This window comes from Brienomyrus brachyistius, chromosome 13 (assembly GCF_023856365.1).
Source record: "Brienomyrus brachyistius isolate T26 chromosome 13, BBRACH_0.4, whole genome shotgun sequence".
NCBI classification, from domain to species: Eukaryota; Metazoa; Chordata; class Actinopteri; order Osteoglossiformes; family Mormyridae; genus Brienomyrus; species Brienomyrus brachyistius.
In genome coordinates, this window is record NC_064545.1 from 8,456,403 (window position 1) to 8,479,812 (window position 23,410).

Here is a 23,410-nt window from a genome sequence, read left to right on the forward strand (position 1 = left end):
GCGCCCCTGGGGATACCATACCCAGTGTAACGGAGCCACTATGCCTGGCACCAACGATTACACTACATTCAGAATCACCCAGATCACAGTTAAAGAAACGGAGATCAGGTCAGATGTTTAATTTGCTCGGCTTCAGTATGAAGGGAGGATTAATTTAGTCTTTCATGGTTGCTTTCTTGACAGCATCAAAATACTATGTGCAATTCTGCACTTTTAAAAAACTCTGATCAGTAAAACCAAACATCTGCTCCTGTCGTCATTGTCATGTCTAAACCCTTTGTTGAGTTACACCCACTGGCTCACCTGGAACCTGCCCACAGGTGCTCAGTACATACCTTTACCGTTTTGGTGAACTTATGTGCTGTCAGGGCGTGGGCCTGTCTGACAGTATAACCCTAACCCTCAAATAAAGGCGACGACTGGAACATAAATATTGCTTAGAGGAACAGCTCCAAGCAAGGGCCACCTGTTTCCACTCGTGAACAACCAAGCCAGCATTCATGGTAAGGAGCATCTGAAGATTCATTCTTGTGGCTTTGAGGACTCTTATCAGGAGTGTGGAGTGATAGGTGTTTTAATCTTTGCATGATTCCATGAAAAACATTTCAAATTTCGGTGCCACTTTTCATTAAGGCTACCCATATAAAGAGTTTATGAATGGTTTATAATCTGGTTATTACTTAGGTTGTAACACTTTGTAAATTATTAATAGACAAGTTATAACACAGTTTTCTTTTTATTAATGAATTACTACCATTTATAAGTGGCAAAGTGGTATTTATAAGTGGCATCGTAAAGCGATTACCCAGATTTCTTAGAATTTCCAGAATGCAATGTATTGTGTATGGTGAGTCACCTGCCAATGGGGGAGAAACGCTTGTCGAAAGGATTTGATTGCAGCTGTGTATTGGATTCATGGATGTAGCAGATGAATGGATGGATGGATGTCAAGATGGATGCAAAAACGGTATCTTATGCTACTTTTGTAGAAGATAAATGAAAGGCCACTTCACCAAAGCTGTCTGTTCCTGTGGTCTATTCAGACTCTGCATGAATATGTAGTGGATGTGAATTTTTCAGTAAGCCAAATTTTGTCTGTAGAAAGAAAATAACTACAATACCAAGCATTATAAATGTGTTATTTCCATACTATAAAAAAGTATCTCATGAGAAGTGAACAAGCTCATTTTTGTGACATCTAGCACCTGTTCCAACAATTTCCTAGAACTCGGTGTGAATTCCAAGACATCTGAGAGTCAGCGATGGGTATTAGTGTGGGAACCGATAAGGCTGCCGAGGGTGTAGCGTTGGAAATGGATCCTTAAAAGAGGGACCAGCATTACTTGAGGAGGACGGTGGATGAGGAGAACATAGCCCCCCCCCCCCCCCCCCCCCCAAATGTCCCTCTCACTTTATGACAATGTTAGGAAGCAGGGAAAGATGAACTACGAATTGTACTTATTATTTATTATTATACTTAATATACTGCACATTCCGATCTCTTCATTGATTCTTTTAAGTATGTTACAAACAAAACAAATAATTTGTGTTATTCATGTAACAGGGTGCAATTGCATGCCCTTCAAAGGGATGACCATATTTTCCTCCTAAGTTAATAGGTGACAGACAGCATCTCTGAAGTGGGGGGGCACCTAAAATTCAGCTTTTTTCAGAGCAACACCTTCAGCCCCACCCTGGCAATGAATTGGACAGCCAAGGTGCCACTCCCCTTAATAGCCAGGTTCCTCTCTGCCGCGCCCCGTGGTATTGGGTCCAGCAGTTTCACATTCGGCTTCACACAAGCCCAGGCAGCACGTTCACTTGTTCGACGATGACTTTCACCAGTGATGATGTCACCAGCCACAACCCAGAGTCGGAGGTTAATGTTCTCACAAGAAAACTTGTGCATTATCACATCACTAGACCATCACCTTCCATGGGGGCCGCCACGACTGCGCGGTAAAGCAGGTGTTGCTTATGGTACTTTACGCCAAAAATGCCTTAGCTGCTTAAACGGCACAATGCAATTGGAAGCTGTATCAGGCGCTATAGAAACAAGCAAATAAATAATTCATTCATGTAACATTATCATCACTGTGCCACAGCACATAACGAACAATCCATTTAATTTAGCGCAACCCAGCCGTGCAGCCAGTCAGCTGAACGTGCAAAGGAAAGCACTGTAAGTCTTTGGTTGGAGAACAAATGAGAATGGAATTCCAGTTCACAACAATGCACCATATGAACAGAACTGGCCTATATTATTCAGCTACTAGCTACTTTGGACATGAACTACTAGTTGACTGGAAAGAAAAACAAAACGGTTCAGTTAGCCAAAAATTCTCTGAAACATTTTGTACGACAATTTCCAGAAATAGGTAACGTCCCCCAAACCGATGATGATGAGGTCAGATTAGGGCTTCGACCTAAACATCATGATGGACAGACATAAAGGTCTCAGGAGAGATGCTCCTTCAGGAAATCTTCATTAAGTTTCAGGATGCAGGTTACTGTCGCATGTGTTTGGGGAGGACAGAATTTTTTATGTCACAATTGTGGGGGTGGGGGGGGATAATTGTGCAGACAGCAATGTGTTACTGGATAGACAGCAGTGTCATATGGGACAGACAGCAGTGAGATACAGGACAGACGGCAGTGTGATATGGGGCAGACCGCAGTGAGATACAGGACAGACAGCTGCGTGATATGGGATGGACCGCAGTGAGATACTGGACAGACAGCAGTGAGATACAGGACAGACAGCTGTGTGATATGGGCCGGACCGCAGTGAGATACAGGACAGACAGCTGTGTGATATGGGATGGACCGCAGTGAGATACAGGACAGACAGCAGTGAGATACAGGACAGACAGCTGTGTGATATGGGATGGACCGCAGTGAGATACAGGACAGACAGCAGTGAGATACAGGACAGACAGCTGTGTGATATGGGACGGACCGCAGTGAGATACAGGACAGACAGCTGTGTGATATGGGACGGACCGCAGTGAGATACAGGACAGACAGCAGTGAGATACAGGACAGACAGCTGTGTGATATGGGACGGACCGCAGTGAGATACAGGACAGACAGCAGTGAGATACAGGACAGACAGCAGTGAGATACAGGACAGACAGCTGTGTGATATGGGACAGACCGCAGTGTGATACAGCACAGACAGCTGTGTGATACAGGACAGACAGCTGTGTGATACAGGGCAGACAGCAGTGTGATATGGGACAGACAGCAGTGTGATATTGGACAGACAGCAGCGAGATACAGGACAGACAGCAGTGAGATACAGGACAGACAGCAGTGTGATATGGGACAGACAGCAGTGTGATATTAGACAGACAGCAGTGAGATACAGGACAGACAGCAGTGTGATATGGGACAGACCGCAGTGTGATACAGGACAGACAGCTGTGTGATACAGGACAGACAGCGGTGTGATACAGAATATACAGCAAAACAGCATTGCAATGAGAAGGAAGACAATGCAATGTAAGAAGTGACAATAAATATACAATAGACAGGTGACGCCTTGGGGGTAGATGTGCAAATAGCCACAGAGGATAAAGTGCCTGAGTGGAACATGGGCAGTGGAACGTAACAGTGTCCAATAAGAAACAGAGGCTGATGCCTGGTTGTTTAGCAACCTGATGGCTTGGGGGAGGAAACGGGTGAAATGGGTGGTGCGGATGCTGATACACTGGTAGCGTTCTTGAGAAGGCTTGAGTGTGAGGAGGGTGTGAGCTGCATGGGTGGCTGGGATCACAGATGAAGGACTCGGCCCTCTTCTGGCCCCGAGGGACGTAGATCGATTGTGGGTGAGGATGATCAGCACAGTCAGAGGTCCGGAACAGTTAGGTTAGTCACAATGACTATAATATTCAATAAGCATAACTAGAAGAGGGAACTAACCATTTGAGGTGTGGATTCAATATATGAAGCTTGTGTTTCTGTGTGCATGAAAGTATATATTTTTATCAGATGTGGTAACAGTTTATAGCAGGTCTGCGTGATTATTTTCAGGCAAGGCCCAAATCCAAATCAGGATCAAGGCTGTGTTTACTGTTCACTCTCATGTCTCATGGAAGCTTCAACAAAAGGCTTGGTATTTGAATGCAGTTGTGGAAGAAGCAATTGTTTATGTAATTATCCATGGCACAAATGACAGTTATTTGTGATGCCGCTGTCACGCATAACAGTCATTTTGTAATTTATGTACCTATTCATAATTGGGTAAAAGCTAGAAAAGTCATAAATCATGTTCAATACATAAGCAACCAGGGGTATTTAATGATGAGAAATAACGTTGTTGGGGTCCAGCCACGTTACCGCCAGTCATGCAGATAAACAGGTAAGGACCGTAAAATCACCAAAACATTACATCACCAGTACAATACGATGAAAAAATTACAGCATAAAACATTATACACTATGAAATATTATACACTACAAATACTGTGTTAATATTCATGATGGGGAGGTAGGATCGCACAAGGAATAATAATAATTATTATTATGATTATTATTATCATAATAATAAAAATAACAACAATAATACTGATAATAATGATAGCGATAATAACAATGATAAATATTATTATTATTATAATCAATAGAGATTCAGCAACTATACTGCTTGGACAGTTATATGAACAGCTATTATAGAGATTACCGGTACAGATCTAACCTGAATCCCCGCCCAGCTTTAGTCACCAGCATACAGACCGACGCGCATTTAACAGCAAAACGGAGCCGTGCGTTACAGTCCTGCGGGGACGTCTTACTGTGCTGGCGTAAAGAAATCAGAACTTCGAACAGCACTTCCATATCTTGGTGAAAAGACGGATAACTTGGGATTTCAGCGGAGCTTAAACTCGTAAAAGTGCTTTTTGTAAGCAGGGAGTCTGCGCTGCTAGATCGGAGTGTCGCACCGCGCCGGAGCCGCAATGAGCGTCAGTGCGGCCGCTGAGAAGCCCTTTCTGTCCACCCTACAGCCCAAATCCCCCGTCACCACCTATGCCATCCCCTCGGAGTTGCAGCTGGGATATGCCGGATCCGGGGCGGACCAGGAGGCGAAGAAGAGCCGGGTGCAACAGCAGGTCCATCTGCGGATGGCGGAGAAGTTCAGCAACACTTTGCCGCAGATGAACCGCACGGCGTCGTACGCGGCCACAGGTGAGAGCCGCTCCCGGCGCGCGCGGTCATAGACGCGCAGCCGCGGCCTCCAGTCACGGCGACAGGAATCAAGGCGTTAACGCGCGCAGTGCGCGGCGCTGGTCTGCTCTTTGCTTCCTCCCGCGTATGAATGCAGCCTTTGTTTGACGTGAATGCGGACGAGAGGAATTCAATATCATAACTGTGTGCTGAGTGTTGATGGAAAAGGCAAACATATTTCATTGCCTCGGACGCAGCAATCTCTCTCACCATTTAATTTCAGTAGCCTATAGTGACTGCTAATAATAACAATAGTATTTATTATTATTATAAATGTTGTAGCACTTTTGAATGCTTTAATGGTAAAGTGATTAAAGTCAATTTGTAAGTGTTTGCTGGTGTTTACACATCGGATTATCAATTTGTTTAGGTCTTTATCCAAAGCAAACTAAAGAAGATCTCCATAGTTCCACAGAACATGAAATCTGGAGTGGGATGGGGGGGGGGGGTATTTTTAAAAATCAGAATGCTAGGATAAACACCGTGTCAGGCTTTTGATGCGTTTTTTTATCCCGTTCTCATACCCTGAACTTTTTTTTGTAGTTTGAATGGGAGGAATGTGAACCTAAGACCCTGAATGCGGCTGTGAACTTTGCTGATATGCTGTGGGAATTTGTGGGAGTCTTTCGGTCCAGTGTGAGCGGGGCGTGTCGCCGAGGTTAGCGGCGATTATGCAGAGCAATTACTGTTTAAAAATGGAGTAATTACTTCACTGTACATGTACTGTATAGTTTCCACACACAGAAACTCGCTCAGTTGTCCCCGAAACAACAGTTCCGCAGTAATAGGGCTACTTTCAAGCACAAAGGCCCGGGTAGAATGTACCTTACATTATAGCTTGAAGCAACTGTGTATTTATTTTGTTCTAAAAGCACCAGAAATCAGGGGAGTCACGCTCACCTGGCCTGTTCTGTCTCTTTAAAAAAACCCGCAATGTTATTTAAACTTTGCGCAAAAACAAAACCTGACCTGTTTTCGGGAAATATGCCTTATCCGTGTCATGTTTCTGTTAACTTATCTTTTTAATTTGATTTTCGGGCCTCAAAAACATAAACGCTTCTGTTTCAGAAAAACTGGTTTTCCTCTGGGAACCCTGTTTAATATGCAGCGTGTGTTGTGAACGATGATATAGTTGTTTACGAGTTGAAATAGCAGCTGACATAGAAAGGGGAATGTCGTGCTGTTTATTCCCAATTTCATGGGCGGTTTGTCCTGTTTGACAATACATGCCGTTGAAGTGCGTGTGACTGTAGAACTGTCAATTCAAAAAGACTTTACGTTATTAAAACAGCTATAGATTTTTCCGTATTAATCCTGAAACATCGTAAAATTCACAACCGCAAATCTTGCCTAAACAACAGTCCCTGATACAGCAGCAAGTCAAGCCTAAAAATTTGTACTTTTTTTTATCACTTGGCAATTTTCTTAGAAACAGTCTTTATTTCAGAGCCCTAGCACTGTGTTAGGTCTATTTTGCAACCAACCTCAAGAATCCCTAGATTTAATTCTACAAATTTTACTTGATATCTTATTTACTCAGGTGTAATGTTTTTCGTGAGAGGTTTGTGACTTTGGCAAACTTGTGGATGGATGTATTTTCTTGACTGGCCCAGAGATAAATATTTAAGGGCCTGGAACATTAATAAATACAATATTAATGAATCAGTCGAACAAATAAATCATAAGTGGTTTTTGCACACGATGTGCTGCCTCTAGGCCGACACACTGAGCTCCTGGCCTGCTGTCACACAGTCTCGCCGACAGTGTTTCTGAACAAGGAAGACTGGTGTCTCTGACTTAATGAGACATTTTTGGACCCTAGGAGTGGCACTCCTCCATAAAATAACCTCACACCTTTGTGCCCTTGAGATCCCAGCAGTAAATGCTGTGTGTGCCAGGCTTAAGCGGCCTCCGATGGCCCCGTCCTGCTCCCAGGCTGTGTTCTCCTGAGCGTACCAGCTACATAAGCAGCCTGCCCGTGTTGTTCATCAAGCCCAGCTGGAACCTGGGTCGTAATCCCTGAACGTAGTGGGTAACGGGACGTAATCCCCTGCTTGTACGGTGGATGCCACTGGCACACCCCAACTGGGACCTCTGTGGCTTATTCTCTCTTTATTTGATCATAAAGGTTGAAAGTAAGAGAGAACATAATTTAATTGGAGGCATATAATGTTGCACCAGAAAAAGTGTTAAGTGTCGTTAGGTGCATTTAGGTGTTCATGCCTCCTAAGAATGACTTATTGTGTTATTGATCTCCTTGCACTTTGGGGAGTTTCTGTCCTCTCTCTGTTTCTGTTGGCGTCCTGAAGTGTGCCTGTACTGGGATGCGTGTCCCTTTGCGAGGGTCACTTTTCTTATCATCTCTTCTGGCTGCCGGCTCGCATCTCTTATCTGGCACTGCTTCTAAACCAGGAGACATTCCAGAAGAAGGTCGGTGAGCTTTCTCGCATGTGCCGAGTGATCGCTGTCAAACCCCGGATGGGGCAGGGAGAGGTCCAGCTCGGTACTGGCAAAGAACATAAACAAAACACCTATAATTTTGGACCTGCCCATAACTACTGTAAATATACTCGTACCGCAACTCCTATCGGTGAGGCTGACATGCCTAAACAGTGTTTTTTTTCTGGCAAAATACCTTAACGCTGGAAGGACTTCCTATAACTGTCAGTTTAATGGCATCTTAGGTAAATCGGCAATCAGCTGACAAGTTGAGGTAAAGTTAAAGTTGGATGCGGCAAATAGTACAAGAATAACAGCAATAATAGCAACAACAACGCATGAGATGCATTGCAGAGTAATTTAAATTAAAAAGTCATTTTCAAGCTCATTAATTAACCCTTTAAATTTGAATGGCTGAGTTTGCATTGGTAGGAATCATCTGGGAGCTGGATTCTAGCGATTAGCAGCTGTTAGCCGTCATTGCGACGCTGGTGAGGCTGACAGTTTGGGTCTCTGTACCTGAACCGCAGCCCCTGGCATAGTGACCCATCTCAGCTATGCAGCTCTGCTAGGTGGGCGTGGCTGTAGCCTCCCCAGGCAGGATGGGACACGATGTGCCCTCGATTCACACAAAATGCAGGGCGGAGTTGGGCGTGCCTCTTTCTCATTGTCCCCTGCCAAGGCAACAATACTGATGACTGTTAGAAGGCGCAGAGCCACCTCAGCCTGGGGAACGGAACCAAGGAATCATCAAGGGCATCCTCCATGTTTGCTGCAGAGCAGGAGGATTGGTCTGTAGGTGCCCTGTGCAGCCAAACGCTGCCATGCTGTAGGATAATGCGTTATTTATCATTTGCAGGAAAGCAGGCATATTTGTGTTAATTTTCACATATCCCATCTTACTCTGCTTATTAAGACATGCAAACATATAGAGGAGAGAATGAAGCTTGGGGTCTGAGTGCAGGATCAGCCATATAACTAGATGCATTCTTTGGGAGGCTAAGGGCGTTCCTCAAGGGCTCAGCAGAAATGTGGTTAATATGGGATTCGAACCAGCAACCTTCCAATCACAGGCACAGAGGCCCACCCACTGAGCCACACACCACACCCTTGTGGATTTAAACAATACGAAATATTGGTCTCGACACTCCTCCGTGGCCCAGGGGTTTTAAACCTTGGACATTACTTCTGATTAATTAAGGGCAATTTACTTCTACACAAAGCTCTTCTTTTGATTGTTGTATGCCAAAGAAAATCGACGTTTTATACGTTTGGCCTTTTCTAACAAGTCCTTCCTGCTTTCTTTCGTAGACTACGGCAACTCCACCTCCATGAAGTATGCCACCTACAAGCCCTCGTTCACCACCAAGTCTCAGATGGTATCTGCAAACCAGACTGTAAGTGCGACACGACCTCCTAAGCGTTTCTCAGGTGTTTGCAAAGTTCAGCTACTGACCCCATAACACCCAGTGCGAAGTCACTGGTCGCCATGGTCACAGACACACGTCCACTTCTGGCCTAGCATGGCAGCTGGGCTCCCTTGAAGTCATGTGACCTGCTGTTGGAGTTCAAGGTCCAAAGCAGAGATGGAAATCCAGATGTCAGTTTGTTTTCATCCTGCTCCAGTCTGTCGGTCCAATTCATTGTTATTTATTTGTGCTTCTTATACAAAACAGTGGGATTAACATAAAAACTGCAGGTTCTTACAATGATCATGCACATGTGGTTATTTATTTGATTAACTTTAGGCTCCTTCAAAGATACATGAATAATGGGGGGAATTATACAAAAATCCCAGATCGAGAAACGACATTTACACCAAAGGAAAGTACTATAGATCTGTGTAGTGATTAGGGAATGAGTAGTTTTAATATACCCCATCCTGGTGTCCACAGAGGTGCAGATACGTGCATATGAGGTCATCAGAGGGGAGGGACAGCCAGCGTCCGGGGGCCATTCAGCAGTTTGGGTTAAGGGTCTCGTCCAGAAACCACAGGATTCAAAACCACAACCGACAAGTTAGGGCAACAGATTCCTAACCTGCTGTACTACACTCCTTACCCAGACTGTGACCGGAAAAGTTTTAGTGAAACATGCATCTGTGCAACTAGATAAAAGATGCAGAAATGTAGCGTACAAAAGCGTCTGACAGGGAATGATAATAGCATGTCTGACGGACTGGTATTCGGAGTGCTGGGCCGCTGAGGTATTTCACAAGGGGCCTCCACATCTTGCTGTGAATATTCCAGAATATTTCATGGTGTGGCTACAGCAGTCATGCAGGAGACTGAGCTAAGCTAAGCCGGCGATGTGGTGCAGGTCCTGGAAGCGTGAGTGGCAGCATTTTGGTGACGGCATCTCGGGGCGGAACAGCGAACAGGAACACGACGAACTGGCCTTGGGTGGGGCCTGACATGTTTATTGCAAAAAGTGGGGACAGGGTGCAAGTAAATACATAAAATAAGGAATTCGATCTGGCTGGGGTGGGGGGAAAAAACAAACTCAACCGTGTCAGGCAGAGACAAAACAAAGGAGGAATTTTGCTGATACCGGTCTTGGAGATGGAGCCGTTCTGGGTTACGGAGGGATGGACAAAGCCGGGCTGAGCAGGTTATCTCCATGTGTGGAATGGAGGGCGTGAAAAGGATTAACTCCAACATTTAACTGTGAATCTCAGTTCTGCACAACCTATACCATGACTGATCAAGAAGCATGTGTTGAAATGGGGAAGTAATCAATGCAGCCGAGGTCTTGCGTCTTTTGGACGAGTGATCCTAAAGTACACCCGTCCTCTGTTGTGGAACTTTTGGAGCTCTTTACACTTTCCTCTGTCTAAGCTTTCGGGGGCAGTGCTCCTGAAGGACTGCAGGTGTAGGATAGCTGTGATGCAGTTATTGTGTCTTCAGATCCGCTGACTGTACAGCGTGAAGGTCCTGGATCGTTCCCATTAAACTATCAAGATGAATTCACTGCACCATTCCTGAACTAAAAAGCAGTTTGTCACCCATAATTATCCAAAGAAACAGAGGTCAGCTTACGTCTTAGTCTAGTCGGCTAGCTATTATTACCTCTTATTTAGTTGTCTGTACAAAGTGTGTAATTAGTGACTAAATAAATTAACAACATATAAAATGAGTGTCTTATACAATAGCGTAAATAGCTTCAGAGGCACAGTACTTGGTACATTAGGTATCTGGATGGGTCTGTCCCAAATATAGCACATAAGGGGACTTATTATGAAAACCTTTGCCATGGTCGAGTAGAACAAAGAACCGTAGGACTTTGTAGTCCTAGAGGATGCTACGCTAATAAGCTTAAACCAGGATTCTTGTCTCGCAGATTAACAGGACGCCACAGTACAGCTCACGCTCTATGGTGGAGATGGACGCACAAGGGGGTAGCAACTTCTACCAAAAACGAGCGGGGACCCTCTCCTCAGCCTCTATGAGGCTGCAAGGCCAGTCACCGGGTTCCGCCTTGATGAACATCGACTTCATTAACGGCAACGTGGGGTACGACAGCGGCACTACCCTCCAGCGCCAGTCCGCTTATGGGGACACCGGCTTCTCCATGCAGTCGGCTAAGTCGGGCCAGATGAAGACCATGCAGCGGAGTCTGAGCGGGACGCTGATTGGGAGTGGCATGGCTAACGGCAACATCGGCGGAGGCACCATCGGCGGAGGCAACTTCGGCGGAGGTACCATCGGCGGAGGCAACATCGGCGGAGGCACTATCGGCGGCATGGAGCAAACCCACCAATACTCCTTCAAAGGCCCTGCCTACCGTACCCTGACCCGCATCAACCGCGTGTCCCGCCCCGGGCCTCCCCCAGGGCAGCAGATATCCTCCGGAGGCACCATCCAGCGCTACTCAGAAGGCTTCACCAATCATGTGGGACAGACGGTTGTGACGCCGCCGATCCTGATGCAGCAGCAGCACAGTGGCTGCAGCCTCCCCCGCAGCGGCTCCATGAAGAGCATCACCAGCCTAAAGGGGGCCGATGTCTTTGATGGTGCCATGGATGGCGTGGACAATGGACCAGGATTTACCGGGTGAGTCGCTGATGGGGGCCCGAACCGCACAGGTCAAAAGTCACACTGGCATCTGGTTCCGAGAGGGTTACTTAAGCTCTTAATAATGATATTGGGGCAGTCTGTAAATGTTGGAGTGGATTCCTATCCATGCCTGTACTTGGATGTCCAGCTGGCCGGTGGCATTTGTGGTTAATTCCGTGGGAGTGAATTGTAAGCGTGTGAAAACTTTCACCCCAGCGGGATTTGGAGATATCACCGTAGCTGCAGAACCGGTCTGGGTGCGGCATTGGGATAGTGTCTGGACCTGTTTTCTTTGCCATAGCCTGGTCTTTATGCAGGTGTTCAAATGTTCACACATAAAAGTCAAAAGTTTGGCATCTTTATAAACGTAAAAAAGGGAACCCAAGTCATCCTGTGTCACATACTCAGGTGTGGCGGGTAGTTTAGTCATTAAAGGCGGGCTAGTGGGTTTAAGTATAACAGTACCACCCTTTCTGTAAAATATCCAGATGTTTGAATTAATAAAACAGAGTAAAGATGATAGGTCTGTCTGTCCAATTGCTGCTGGGTTGATGACCAGTGGGAGGTGGGAATTCTTCATTGTGTCCACACACTTTCCGTTTGTTCTTTCTCCATCTACTCACTCACCTTCTGGTCACTCTCTGTTTGGTCACTCTCAATCTGCTCACCTTGTTTTCACTTGCTGTCTACTTATTCACTCTATGGTCACTCACTACCTGCTTACTCACTCTCTGGTCATTCGCTGTCTGCTTACTCGCTCTCTACTCACTCTCTGTCTGCTGACTCACTCTCTAGTCACTCGCTGTGTGCTCATTTACCCCCTGGTCACTCTCTGCCTGTTCAATCTCTGCCCGCTTACTTTATCCCCTGGTCACTCTCTGCCTGCTCACTCTCTGCCTGTTCACTCTCTGCCCACTCACTTTCCCCCTGGTCACTCTCTGCCTGCACACTCTCTGCCTGTTCACTCTATGCCCGCTCACTTCCCCCCTGGTCACTCTCTGCCTGCTCACTCTCTGCCTGTTCACTCTCTGCCCGCTCACTTTCCCCCCGGTTACTCTCTGCCCGCTCACTCTCTGCCCGCTCACTTTCCCCCTGGTCACTCTCTGCCTGCTCACTCTCTGCCCGCTCACTTTCCCCCTGGTCACTCTCTGCCTGCTCACTGACTCTTTGGTTGCTCTTGTCGTAGGCTTGACATGGACACTGCAGTCTCTTACCTGAACGTATCGGAACCAGAGGTACAGGTCCAAGGCGCTGCTTTCATCCAGCACGAGTGCTACCATAAGGATCAGGCCAAGACTAAGGTGACTAACCGCTGACTTTCCACATAGTCTGACTCTGTTACAGAAGATTCTTACTGTGTTTCCACTGATATATATATATATATACATATATATTACATCATTCCTGTGTTAAGTTCGCTGAAGCCTTTCATGCTGAAATATAAAGTCCTGCATTAAACTCAACCCTGCATCCCACCGGTTGCTTGCTAGTCGTAATAATTTACCTGTTCTTATAATTATAGCCAGAAATTATTGCTGGGTGGTCTATTAGTCATGTGACCGTGTGACAGTCCACATGATCTGCATGTACAACTAATGTACTGCTGACAAAAAAACTGGGATATAAGTCAGTTGTGAATGGATATACTGTATATGCATGTTTAACATTCATGATCTCAACGCAAATGAGGTTTTTCTGGCTTGTTCACCTCCCATGTGACACACATACTCATGTGCCCCCCCGCCCCCCCAGCTGCGGGAGCTGAAGGGCATCCCTGCCCTGGTGAAACTCCTGACCAGCCCGGACCTGGAGGTGCAGCGCTATGCCACGGGGGCCATGCGTAACGCCATCTACGAGAACATGGAGAACAAGGCGGCTCTCCTAGAAGCAGGGGGCATCCCCCGGATGGTGGAGGCGCTCAACGAGCCTGATAGCGACCTTCGCAAGAACATCACAGGTCAGGCGCCACCTAGGAAGACCTCTTCAGTGTTTTTGCTGTGACAGGAGCACTTCCAGGGTGCTAGTGAGTAACGTTCAGCCCTCAAATGGCAGGTTGCTCAACAGGAGTCGTTGTGGGAAAATGTCAAATAAATATAAACAATTATAGAGATAGTTGCCAGGCTGCCAAGTAACTTGGTGATGCTTTGGTAAAAGGAATCAGAAGCTGGCTTATCAGACCTTCTGATAATCTGGAAAAACATCTGCTTTTTTCAACTTATCTGGTCTTATGAGTCAGGCATTTTGCAAAGTCAGCACCCGGTGACTTGATTCCTTCAGTGATAAGAACCCCTATGGATTCTACAGGAAATGGAAGGGTTTCACTGGGTGGGTGTGGCGGGGGGGGAGCAGGTCTGGGGGTTTCGTATCAGACATAACTCACATCACCTCGCCATGTGAGTCATACAGTCACTTCAATCCTAGACATTCCCTGCAGCTGACTAAAAGATTTCTGTTCAGTTCAGTTCATATATACAGCACCCTTCCCAATATATTTTCCTGAGGGAGATCAGTACCTCAGTAAGAGTGGGTAGGTAAAGGCAGAACAACTTCTGCGCATCAAAGGGGACACCCAGAATGTTCTATAAACTAGGATCTCTCTAATAGAACACTTTGTAGTTAAATTCTTTTAAAATTATGGTAATACTTAAAGCACTCAGGTATAATGAAGTATAGCTACCTTCATAATACATTATAATGCATTCAAATATTATAAACACGGCTATAAATATTTATCAAAAAGCATAACACATTATAGCCATGTTCATTATGCATTATGAATGTTTTATGAAGCTCATATCTATAATGCACTATAAATACCTTCATAATGTATTATAATGGTTTATACTGACCGTTATAATGCATTATCTATAATTTATAAGGTGTCTATAATGCATTATGATGGCTGCTTTAATTAAAGTGTTACCAGAATGATTTCACATTTTGTCTGGGAGTGCGTTTTGAACTGTACATGTTCGACTGAGCTGGATAAGAAAGGAATGGGTTTTTGAACGCCTTACATCCGAGGAGAATAATTGTAATTTTGGTTGAAATTTCTGTTTCGGAGTTGCTGTCATTCTGTCTAAATGTGACTTGTGGTCTCGGTCCTGAGACATGACCACCCCCAGGTGTTGGTGGTGTCTGACAAGCCCCCCCTCTGCATGCCTGAGCGCCCACTCCCCTCTGCATCTGCAGGGATCCTGTGGAACCTGTCCTCCAAGGACAACCTGAAGGAGAAGGTGGCGAAGGACACGCTTTCCCCGCTGACCGAGAAGATCCTGGTGCCTCTCTCTGCTGGCAATGTCTCTGAGGATAGCCAGCAGAGTGCATCTGATGTGGAAATCTTCTGCAACACCACAGGCTGCCTCAGGTACTGGCACAGATGTAACAGCCCCCTTCCTGCCTTCCTTTCAGACCTGAACGCTTAGCTCTGGGGCAGCAGTGTTCCTCATTATGCTATAGTGTCAACCTAGCTCTCATTCTACACGTTTACTGGGCGGTGACCTGCTTTTACTCCGGCTGCCCGCAGGAATCTGAGCTCCTTGAATGAGAAGACACGTCAGCAGATGCGTGACACTCCCGGGCTGGTGGATTCTCTGGTGGGATACATCCAGGGCTGCCTCCAGGATGACAGCGTGAACGGCAAGGTCAGCACCCACTCCTCACTGCTGATTGGCCAGATCTGAGCATAGCTGTCAGGGTTGATAGTGCCTTGATACGATTTTTCTGTAGACTGTAAGGTTTCAGGGTCATCTACAGGCAACAGTTCACCAAATCCACACCTCAGCGTCTCCCTCTCCAGCCCCCATGTAATTTGGAGTTAGCATGTGCATCAAACATCATGCCACCTCTCCCTGCTTACCTCCATGTGCTTGTCTTCCAGGGAGTGGAGAACTCCATCTGTGTCCTGAGGAACCTGTCTTATCAGGTGTACAGCGAGATGCAGCCCTCCACCCTGCGCCGGCTGGAAGGGCCGTCACGCTCTGAGGACAGAAATATCAACCCCGTCATTAGCTGCTTCACCCCCCAAAGCCGCAAGGCCAAAAACGTACGCTGCCTCCTAATCTTTCTCAGGACCTGCTGTACTGTCAGTATGTACCAATCACACGATGGTGTATAGCGCAAATGCTGCTAGAATGAGCGGCGGGAGCCGTGCCTTCAGTTCAAATTACTGTTCTTGGTTGTTTTTCTTTTCTATTAATGTCGAAATGACTTTTTTTACTTATTAAACATGTGTTATGCTACTGTAAACCTGCAGTTTCCCTCCTCCTATGCGTGCTGTCTTTCCTGCAGGCACTCAGCTCGGATGTGTCCTTCACGGAGGTGGCGAAACAGCCTAAGGGACAGGAGTGGCTGTGGCACCCCCAGGTGGTGCCGCTGTATAATGGCCTGCTAGAGAAGTGCCAGGAGAGCAGCACCACGAGGGAGGCGGCCGCGGGGGCCCTGCATAATATCACGGGCGGAGACCAGAGGGTAGGATTCAAGGCCTCCCATTGCCTATCGCCACAAGGGGCTACTCTTAGGCCTCGATGTCTGTTGGTCCTGGGATTCGACCTAGCAACCTTCTGATCCTTCATCAAACTGTAGGGTTTAATGAGAGCTGCCTGCCCCATGCCCCCCCCCTCCCCCGTTCTTCTCCTCCGCAGTGGGCGTCCGTGCTGAGCCGCGTTGCCCTGGACAGGGAGCATTCTCTGCTCATTCTGGTGGACCGTCTCCGTTCCACTAGCAGTGATCAGGAGCTGCGCTCGATAACAGGACTCCTCCGGAATCTGACTCGCCAGTGCGGAAGCAAAGACACCATGGGTGAGCATGACCAGGTCTGCTCTTGCCGCGGCCCCCCTGCCCCACCCTCAGATGTCACAAAAGCAGAGTCAGAAGATCATAGCTGGCTGGTTACCAGAACATGCTGCTTCAGAATGTCCTGAATTTTTGTTTAATATTTAGTGTAGTGCCTGTTTGTGACCAACAGGGGGAAGGGGTAAACTTAAGAGACCCCACCCAAATGCGTGGTTTGAGTGGTGCTGCTGGGCTTATGACCTGGGGGGGGATACATGTTTGAATTCCAGGACAGGAACTACTTTCAAACCGTGAAGTAAAAATGCTGACCTGTCAGAAATTCGAGAATGCATTTGTATCATGTGGAAATGCTTGGAAAACACAACCAGGGACGATGTGGACACTGACAGGTCTGTCTCTCCCATACAGTGACCAAGCTTGTGAGCCCCCTGGTGACGCGGTTGCCGAATGACGGCCGACAGAAGGAGCCCTCCAGCGAGGTGGTGATCAACATCTGCGGGGCCCTCAACAACATGGTGGCAGTCAGCTCCAACGCTGCCCGCGAGATCACCTACTTCGATGGGCTGCAGAAGCTGATGGCCATCAAGGACTCTAATGACGGCAGGTGGGCAGGATAGAGGAGAAGCAGGGCATTTCACTGTCTTCAAGCTTGTAGTATCAGGTCTGTTATAGGTGAAGCTGGCACAGTAGCTGAGAATGCTCATCTTCAGGCGTGGGAAACATTTGTGGAGCCTTTGTATGATAGCCTGCCTCAGTATTACAGCTTGCCTCTGCAATATGATTTGCCTCTATAACCCAACCTGCCTCTGTACCACTACCTGTCTCCATAACCCAAACTGCCCCAGTATGAAAGTCTGTTTTCATAACCCAATCTGCCTTTATACCCCAGTCAGCCTCCCTCGATTTGCTCCCATAATCCAACCTGCCTCTATAACCCGACCTGCCTCTGAATCACGTCCTGCCTCTATAACCCGACCTGCCTCTGAATCACGGCCTGTCTCCATAACCCGACCTGTCTCTATAACCCAACTTGCCCCTGTAACTCTTATCTGCCCCGATAACCCAACCTGCTTCTGTATCACTGCCTGCCTCTATAATCCAACCTGCCTTTGTAGCCCGAACTGCCTCTGAATCACGTCCTGCCTCTGTAACCCAACCTGCCTCTTTTTCTCCCCCCCGCCCCCAAGCTCTGCGAAGATGAAGACAGCCAAGTCAGCATCCACAGTGCTTGGCAACATGTTCCAGTACAAGAAGTTACACAAGGATTACAAAGACGTAAGTAACTAGGATGGTGCAGGGCGGAGCACATACCAGAGCAGTATGAGTAGATGTTGGGGTGGGGTGCAGTGGGCGGGTTTCGGGGGTGCTGGGAGGTATGGGGGTGCGGCACAGTTGAGTATAAGGTTCCCAGAAAGACAGCAGCTGTGTAGGAAGCCAGTCTGCTGATGGGTGGTACTTTGGACGAGTAACCAGCATGTGTTTGTGGTCGGGATGCGGCAGGAAAGAGTGAGAAGAATTTTCTGAGTGTCGGGAACCTGGTGTTGGATTGACTCCCTATCAGTGACCTCTCCCTCGGATCTCGCTGCTCAGCTGCAGTGCGCCCTGTTTACCAAACCCCCCGTTGGAATGGAGCTTATCTGCAGGCTTGAAATAGAGCAGGACAGCAACCACCACCCGAACAGCATGCCTTCCTCCCTCTCTCACGCTTTCCCTCCCTACTCAGCTTTTCATTGTAATTTGATACGCAGCGACACATGAGAAATCGCGACACACGCGTTTATTTGTCGGAATGTACGCAAACATGCACACGTGCGAGAAAGTGCCGGAACGCCAGCGTTGTTGCACCAAAGGGCGTCTGCTGACACCGACGACACCGGCCACATCCTACCCCCGGGCTGCGCTGCACTTTGTTTGAAACACCCACAGATGCATGTCCTTGCTCGCATTTGCCATCTGTCCTCATCAGAAAGGCAGTTATCTGGTGAAACTCACACACAAGCATGTCCGTGGCTTAGTATTTACATACGGTCCGGGGTGATGACCTGCACTGAGCTTGGGTAACCTGCTTAGCCTTTATACCACATTCTGCACGGCTCATTGCTTGTCTCATTTTTGTTTTGCAGAAAGGGTTCAACAGAACCGACTTCGCTGAGACTACTATGTAAGCTAGGACCACCCCTGCCCCGAATGACTGGCCACGTTGACTTGAGCGCCATAGAGGAGTCATGTATAGAGGCCATGTGATTATCCCATGTGACCTCCCTCGGAGTTTGTGATAGGCTGAAAGCTACAGGCAGTCAACCAATGGCAGCGGTGAATTGTGCAGTCTGATTGGGAGCTTCACTTCACATGCAAATCTGCTTTTGCTTCACTCTTCCAAAAAGAACATAATAATCACTTTTTCTGTTTATCATTCACTTAAAATCCTGAAGTTTATTCCTTGGAGTGTGTGACTGTTTCACTGCTCCGATGGCCCAAACATGTAGCTGGTCCAGAGCAGCAGGAAATCTCTCCACTTGCGATGTTCTCAGAGTTTCCGAAACATATCGGCAGCTGGAAGTAAGGACTGAACCGGGCTGGACTTGGAGCTGTGATGAGGCTGGGGCTCCCGTTGGGAAAACCGTGCTGATGCTGCTCTGATGGACGGCAGTTCTCGGCCCCCATTCCGCTCTACCGAAGCATCGAAGCGCGTTCTGCAGCCGGCACCGGAGGGCCTTCTTACAGAACGCTGCTCCGCATCCACTGATCCATCTACCGGCGCCGGAGGGCCTTCTTACAGAACGCTGCTCCGCATCCACTGATCCATCTACCGGCACCGGAGGGCCTTCTTACAGAACGCTGCTCCGCATCCACTGATCCATCTACCGGCACCGGAGGGCCTTTTTACAGAACGCTGCTCCGCATCCACTGATCCATCTACCGGCACCGGAGGGCCTTCTTACAGAACGCTGCTCCGCATACACTGATCCATCTACCGGCACCGGAGGGCCTTCTTACAGAACGCTGCTCCGCATCCACTGATCCATCTACCGGCACCGGAGGGCCTTCTTACAGAACGCTGCTCCGCATCCACTGATCCATCTACTGTAAAGCATTTCTGTAAAGCATTTGTGAAACTGATTGCCTGTGCCTTAACCCTGTAAGTTATAGTGTAAAAATATAATACGTGCTAACTAAGTATGAGATTACTACTGATGGTGGTGAGCTGGCAGTAAAAAGCCAAAATTCTGATGGTTTAGAATTGTGCATAAGGGGTTTTATTTTGTTTAAGATTTGTTTAGTATAAAAAAAATGAATGTGATGTTGCACACATGCCGTGTTCCTGTCCTGTTGCAGGCAGGTAACTTTTATTATTTGTATTTTATTATTATTCACTGTCAGCTTGTGGTGACCATAGAGCCATTCTTCCGGAATGTTCTGTCCCCAGTCTGGGTCTTTTGGCTTCCCAAAGACATGTTCATTACTGTTTTATCTCTTGTCCTACTCATCTTTTACCTAGTGCCTGACCTGCTCAATACTGCCAAATGGGTTCCTCTCTGATATTTCCGTGCGCCTTTTTATAAGTCAATTCATTAAAAGACAAAATGTTTTTTTTTCTTGTAGTTTCACTGCAGTATCTGTTAGACAAGCATGTTGATTTCCTGGTTTAAGTAATCTGCAGCCAGGGACATGTTTAATCCTGCAGAATTACAGTATTGGCGGTGCTACATGCCGCTACGAAGCCCCCAACCCAGGGTGGCATTCGGGCACATCAGCATACATACATCATGTACATGCAGCTGTAATAATGGTCTGGTTTCATTTTTCCTTTTACTGGCAATAATAAAGGCATCTTTGGTTTATATGTGACTCGTCCTTTACTTACATGTGTTGTCCAATGCTCTTTGTTTGTCTAAAGCAGGGTTATTAAAAAAATGTATCTAGCCTTTTTGATTTTTTTGCCTTTAGTTGCAGTTTGTGTTCGGTGCACACATAGTTGTAGTATTTATTTGTTTAAAATTGGTCTAGTTTCTTTGTGCGAGCTTGAGAATTATTATCGCTGTCCATGATGACACAAACAGGGTCATTGTTAAAGAAATCCCAAGTTAGACTCTTGTTTCCTTCCGATTTGCTTCACCTTCTCCAGCAGTCAGTTGGTTAGCGTAGCCGCGGAATGCTACATCACAGCCCATACTTAAGACATCACCACCTTCTGGGTATTTGAGAATTAGCAGTATGGAATGGATCTATTTTTAAGTGGATTCATTTTTAAAAAGGCCATACAGTGATAATACCAAAGCTGAAGACGCCTTTTCCATTTTTGTTTTGTAATGGAGATTAGGGTTGTCGCGATATAATCATGATTATATGGCGCATGCAAAATAGCCAAACCAGGGTGGAATGAATATGTTGAAGAGTTCCATGCTGAGGCTAGAGGGGCCTTTAAGGAGACAGGCGGGCAAAAATATGGTCCTCTGTTTGATCATAAGAAATGGACAAATGCCAATTTTAAATATGCCTTACGTTTTATTAAAATGAATGAAGACACCCTGAGGTCAGATACACTTGCGAGGAAGTTGCAAAATAAATGTGAAAATGATTTCTGGAAGGAAATCAAAATAAATTTGTAATTCTAAAACACCCCTGCTAGCTAATATTGATGGTGCAAGTGGTTCAGCTGAAAATTACTCAGATGTGGCAGGAACATTATTGTGAGCTATTCTCCAGTGTTAAAAGTAACCCCATTGTAGTGGAAAACACTGACAATGATGAAGATGTGAGAGTCTCTCCCCAAGAGGTCAATGATGCAGTTGAGTCTAATGGTCAATAAGGCATGTGGGATGGATAATCTCTCTGCAGAACACTTCACATTTGCGAGTAGGAAACTCGTCCCTCTGCTTGCCATCTGTTTTACTGGGATTTTAATTCATGGCCTTATACCTGAATTCATTTTATCTGTAATTTTAGTGTCCATTTTAATACCAAAACTGAAGACGTCTTTCCTGCTGAGCGATACATCGCCAATAATATCCTTGGTCTACAGCCACAGGTTCTTGAGGAGATGCAAAATTATTTACCGTTTCAGCCCTCTGTCTTTGAGGAATGAGAAACAGCATTTAGTTCAGTGTTAAGCAGAACTCCGTTCAGCGTTTACAGGGCTGTGAATGGCATCATAAAGGGAGAGTCCAGTTCTCTGTCACAGAGCAGCTGACGCGACCTTGCACAGCACGGTATTCGGCGGAGCTATGGACCCTGGGGATGCCGTGCCAGACATCGCATTGGTAATCCAGATGCCATGCTACTGAGCCTTGCCTTGGGCGCCTACACCCAGTTCAAACCGAACGGCACCGCGATGCCAGGCCCAGCGGATAGAAGGAGTGGATCCTCATGTAACGGATCAGCGAGCAGGTTCCAGAGGCAGTGAGCATGGCCTGTCTGGCCAGGCTGCCTTTCAACCAGAACCCACCCCGTTCATACAGAGTAACGGTGCATAGCCTCACCCAGGTCGCTACATGCCAGGGAGTGCCAACCTGTCTAAGCCTGCTGAACTCTGCTGGCTTGCAGGTCCATCAGTGAACGATCACCCGCCTCCATCAAAATGCTGCTCCAGACTTACATCCCAACTCACCCCATTTGGTCGGCAAGCCAGTGCCACTTGGAGCTCTCTCCACCAGACTCTGAGCGATCTGCAGCCAATTTTAATTAGCCTTTTTAACTTTTAATTACTTGATCAGCTGCCATTAATTCGACCGATCTCAAATGCCAATTTTGGTAAGTGACATTCAAGATGTGCGTCAATGACTTGAAGTATGTGCATGAAGTTTCAAACACAGCAGCTGAATTATTTGAGTCAATCCAAATATATTTATATAGCACATTTTCACAATATTACATTGGCTTAAAGTGCTATACAATGTCTTTGCCCAATGCACCCAGACAGCAAGCCAGAGTCGACCGTGGCAAGCAAGAACTCCCTAGAAGGAAGATACCTTGGGAGGAACCAGACTCATTATGTCATCTTAGGTCTGACAGTTTTACCAGATATCTATTAGAGATAAAAGTTTTGCAATTTGCTGCATGTGTCCAAAAGTTAAGAGACAATCTGTTAACACCATGAACCTCATTAGAAATTTGAATCTTCACCGAGAGGAGTATGAGTGCTTGAGTTTATCTTTACGGTCTGTATGACTGTATGAGTGTGGAGGGTGATCGGTTTTTGAGTAAAGCTGTGCAAATTTTGGATGAGAGGAGGAAAAGACTCTCTACAAAAAATGCAGAGATGCTTACATCTATCCACCTTTGTTTCTTGGAAAAACATAGGCCTGCCACCAAGAGCCTTTTTTGTGGCAGTAAGAGTGACCTTATCCGGTGCTCGGCCATTGGTATTGGCCAATTCTGATTCCACAATCAATCAGTGGCCAGCCCAAAAAACCCTGATCAGGGCAGCCCTACTGCAAACGCTTTGTTTGTGTGGTTCCCTAATGGTGGAATGAGCTGCTGGACCATGTCCGTCCATCAGACTCCCTGTCCATCTTCAAGAAACACCTCTAGACCCATCTGTTCCATGAAATCCTCTATTAGACTGCTGACTCTTTACATTCCCAGGATGTTCTGCTAGTTACTCAGTTAGGTACTTGCTGTGATAGAAGTTGTTGTGTAGCTCCTCCTCTAATACTGCTTACACCTGTACCTGGGAGCTGTTCACTGGAAGCTCAGCTTAGCTGCACTCATGCCTATTTGTCTCCTTGACAGTAGTATGTCTGTAATGTGCTGTTTACCTCACTTGTACGTCACTTCTGACGAAATTGCCTTATCGGTGTGGAAACTGTATTTGTAAAAGTTACCTGTTTGGATTCCATGCTCAGCAGAGCAACGTCATTTCCGCTGGGCCCTTAGCCCCCTGAAAAATGCTCCGG

At 46.7% G+C, this 23,410-nt stretch overlaps 1 protein-coding gene across 2 annotated transcripts; it reads left to right on the forward strand.

The window, feature by feature from the left end:
- Positions 1 to 347: 347 nt before the first annotated feature.
- On the forward strand, positions 348 to 20,356 carry LOC125706461 (plakophilin-3-like). 2 transcript variants are annotated; one of them, XM_048973170.1, is made up of 14 exons: positions 348 to 503; positions 5,007 to 5,187; positions 8,977 to 9,062; positions 11,005 to 11,717; positions 12,907 to 13,021; positions 13,473 to 13,677; positions 14,913 to 15,087; positions 15,247 to 15,364; positions 15,601 to 15,765; positions 16,011 to 16,190; positions 16,364 to 16,520; positions 16,923 to 17,118; positions 17,702 to 17,789; positions 18,638 to 20,356. In XM_048973170.1, the coding sequence occupies exons 1-14, from the start codon at positions 501 to 503 to the stop codon at positions 18,677 to 18,679; spliced, it is 2,424 nt and encodes an 807-aa protein (XP_048829127.1). In that variant the 5' UTR covers positions 348 to 500; the 3' UTR covers positions 18,680 to 20,356. The 2 variants fall into 2 exon arrangements, with proteins under 2 accessions (XP_048829127.1, XP_048829126.1); XM_048973169.1 differs by lacking the exon at positions 348 to 503 and having other exon boundaries at positions 4,663 to 5,187.
- The last annotated feature ends 3,054 nt before the right edge of the window (positions 20,357 to 23,410 follow it).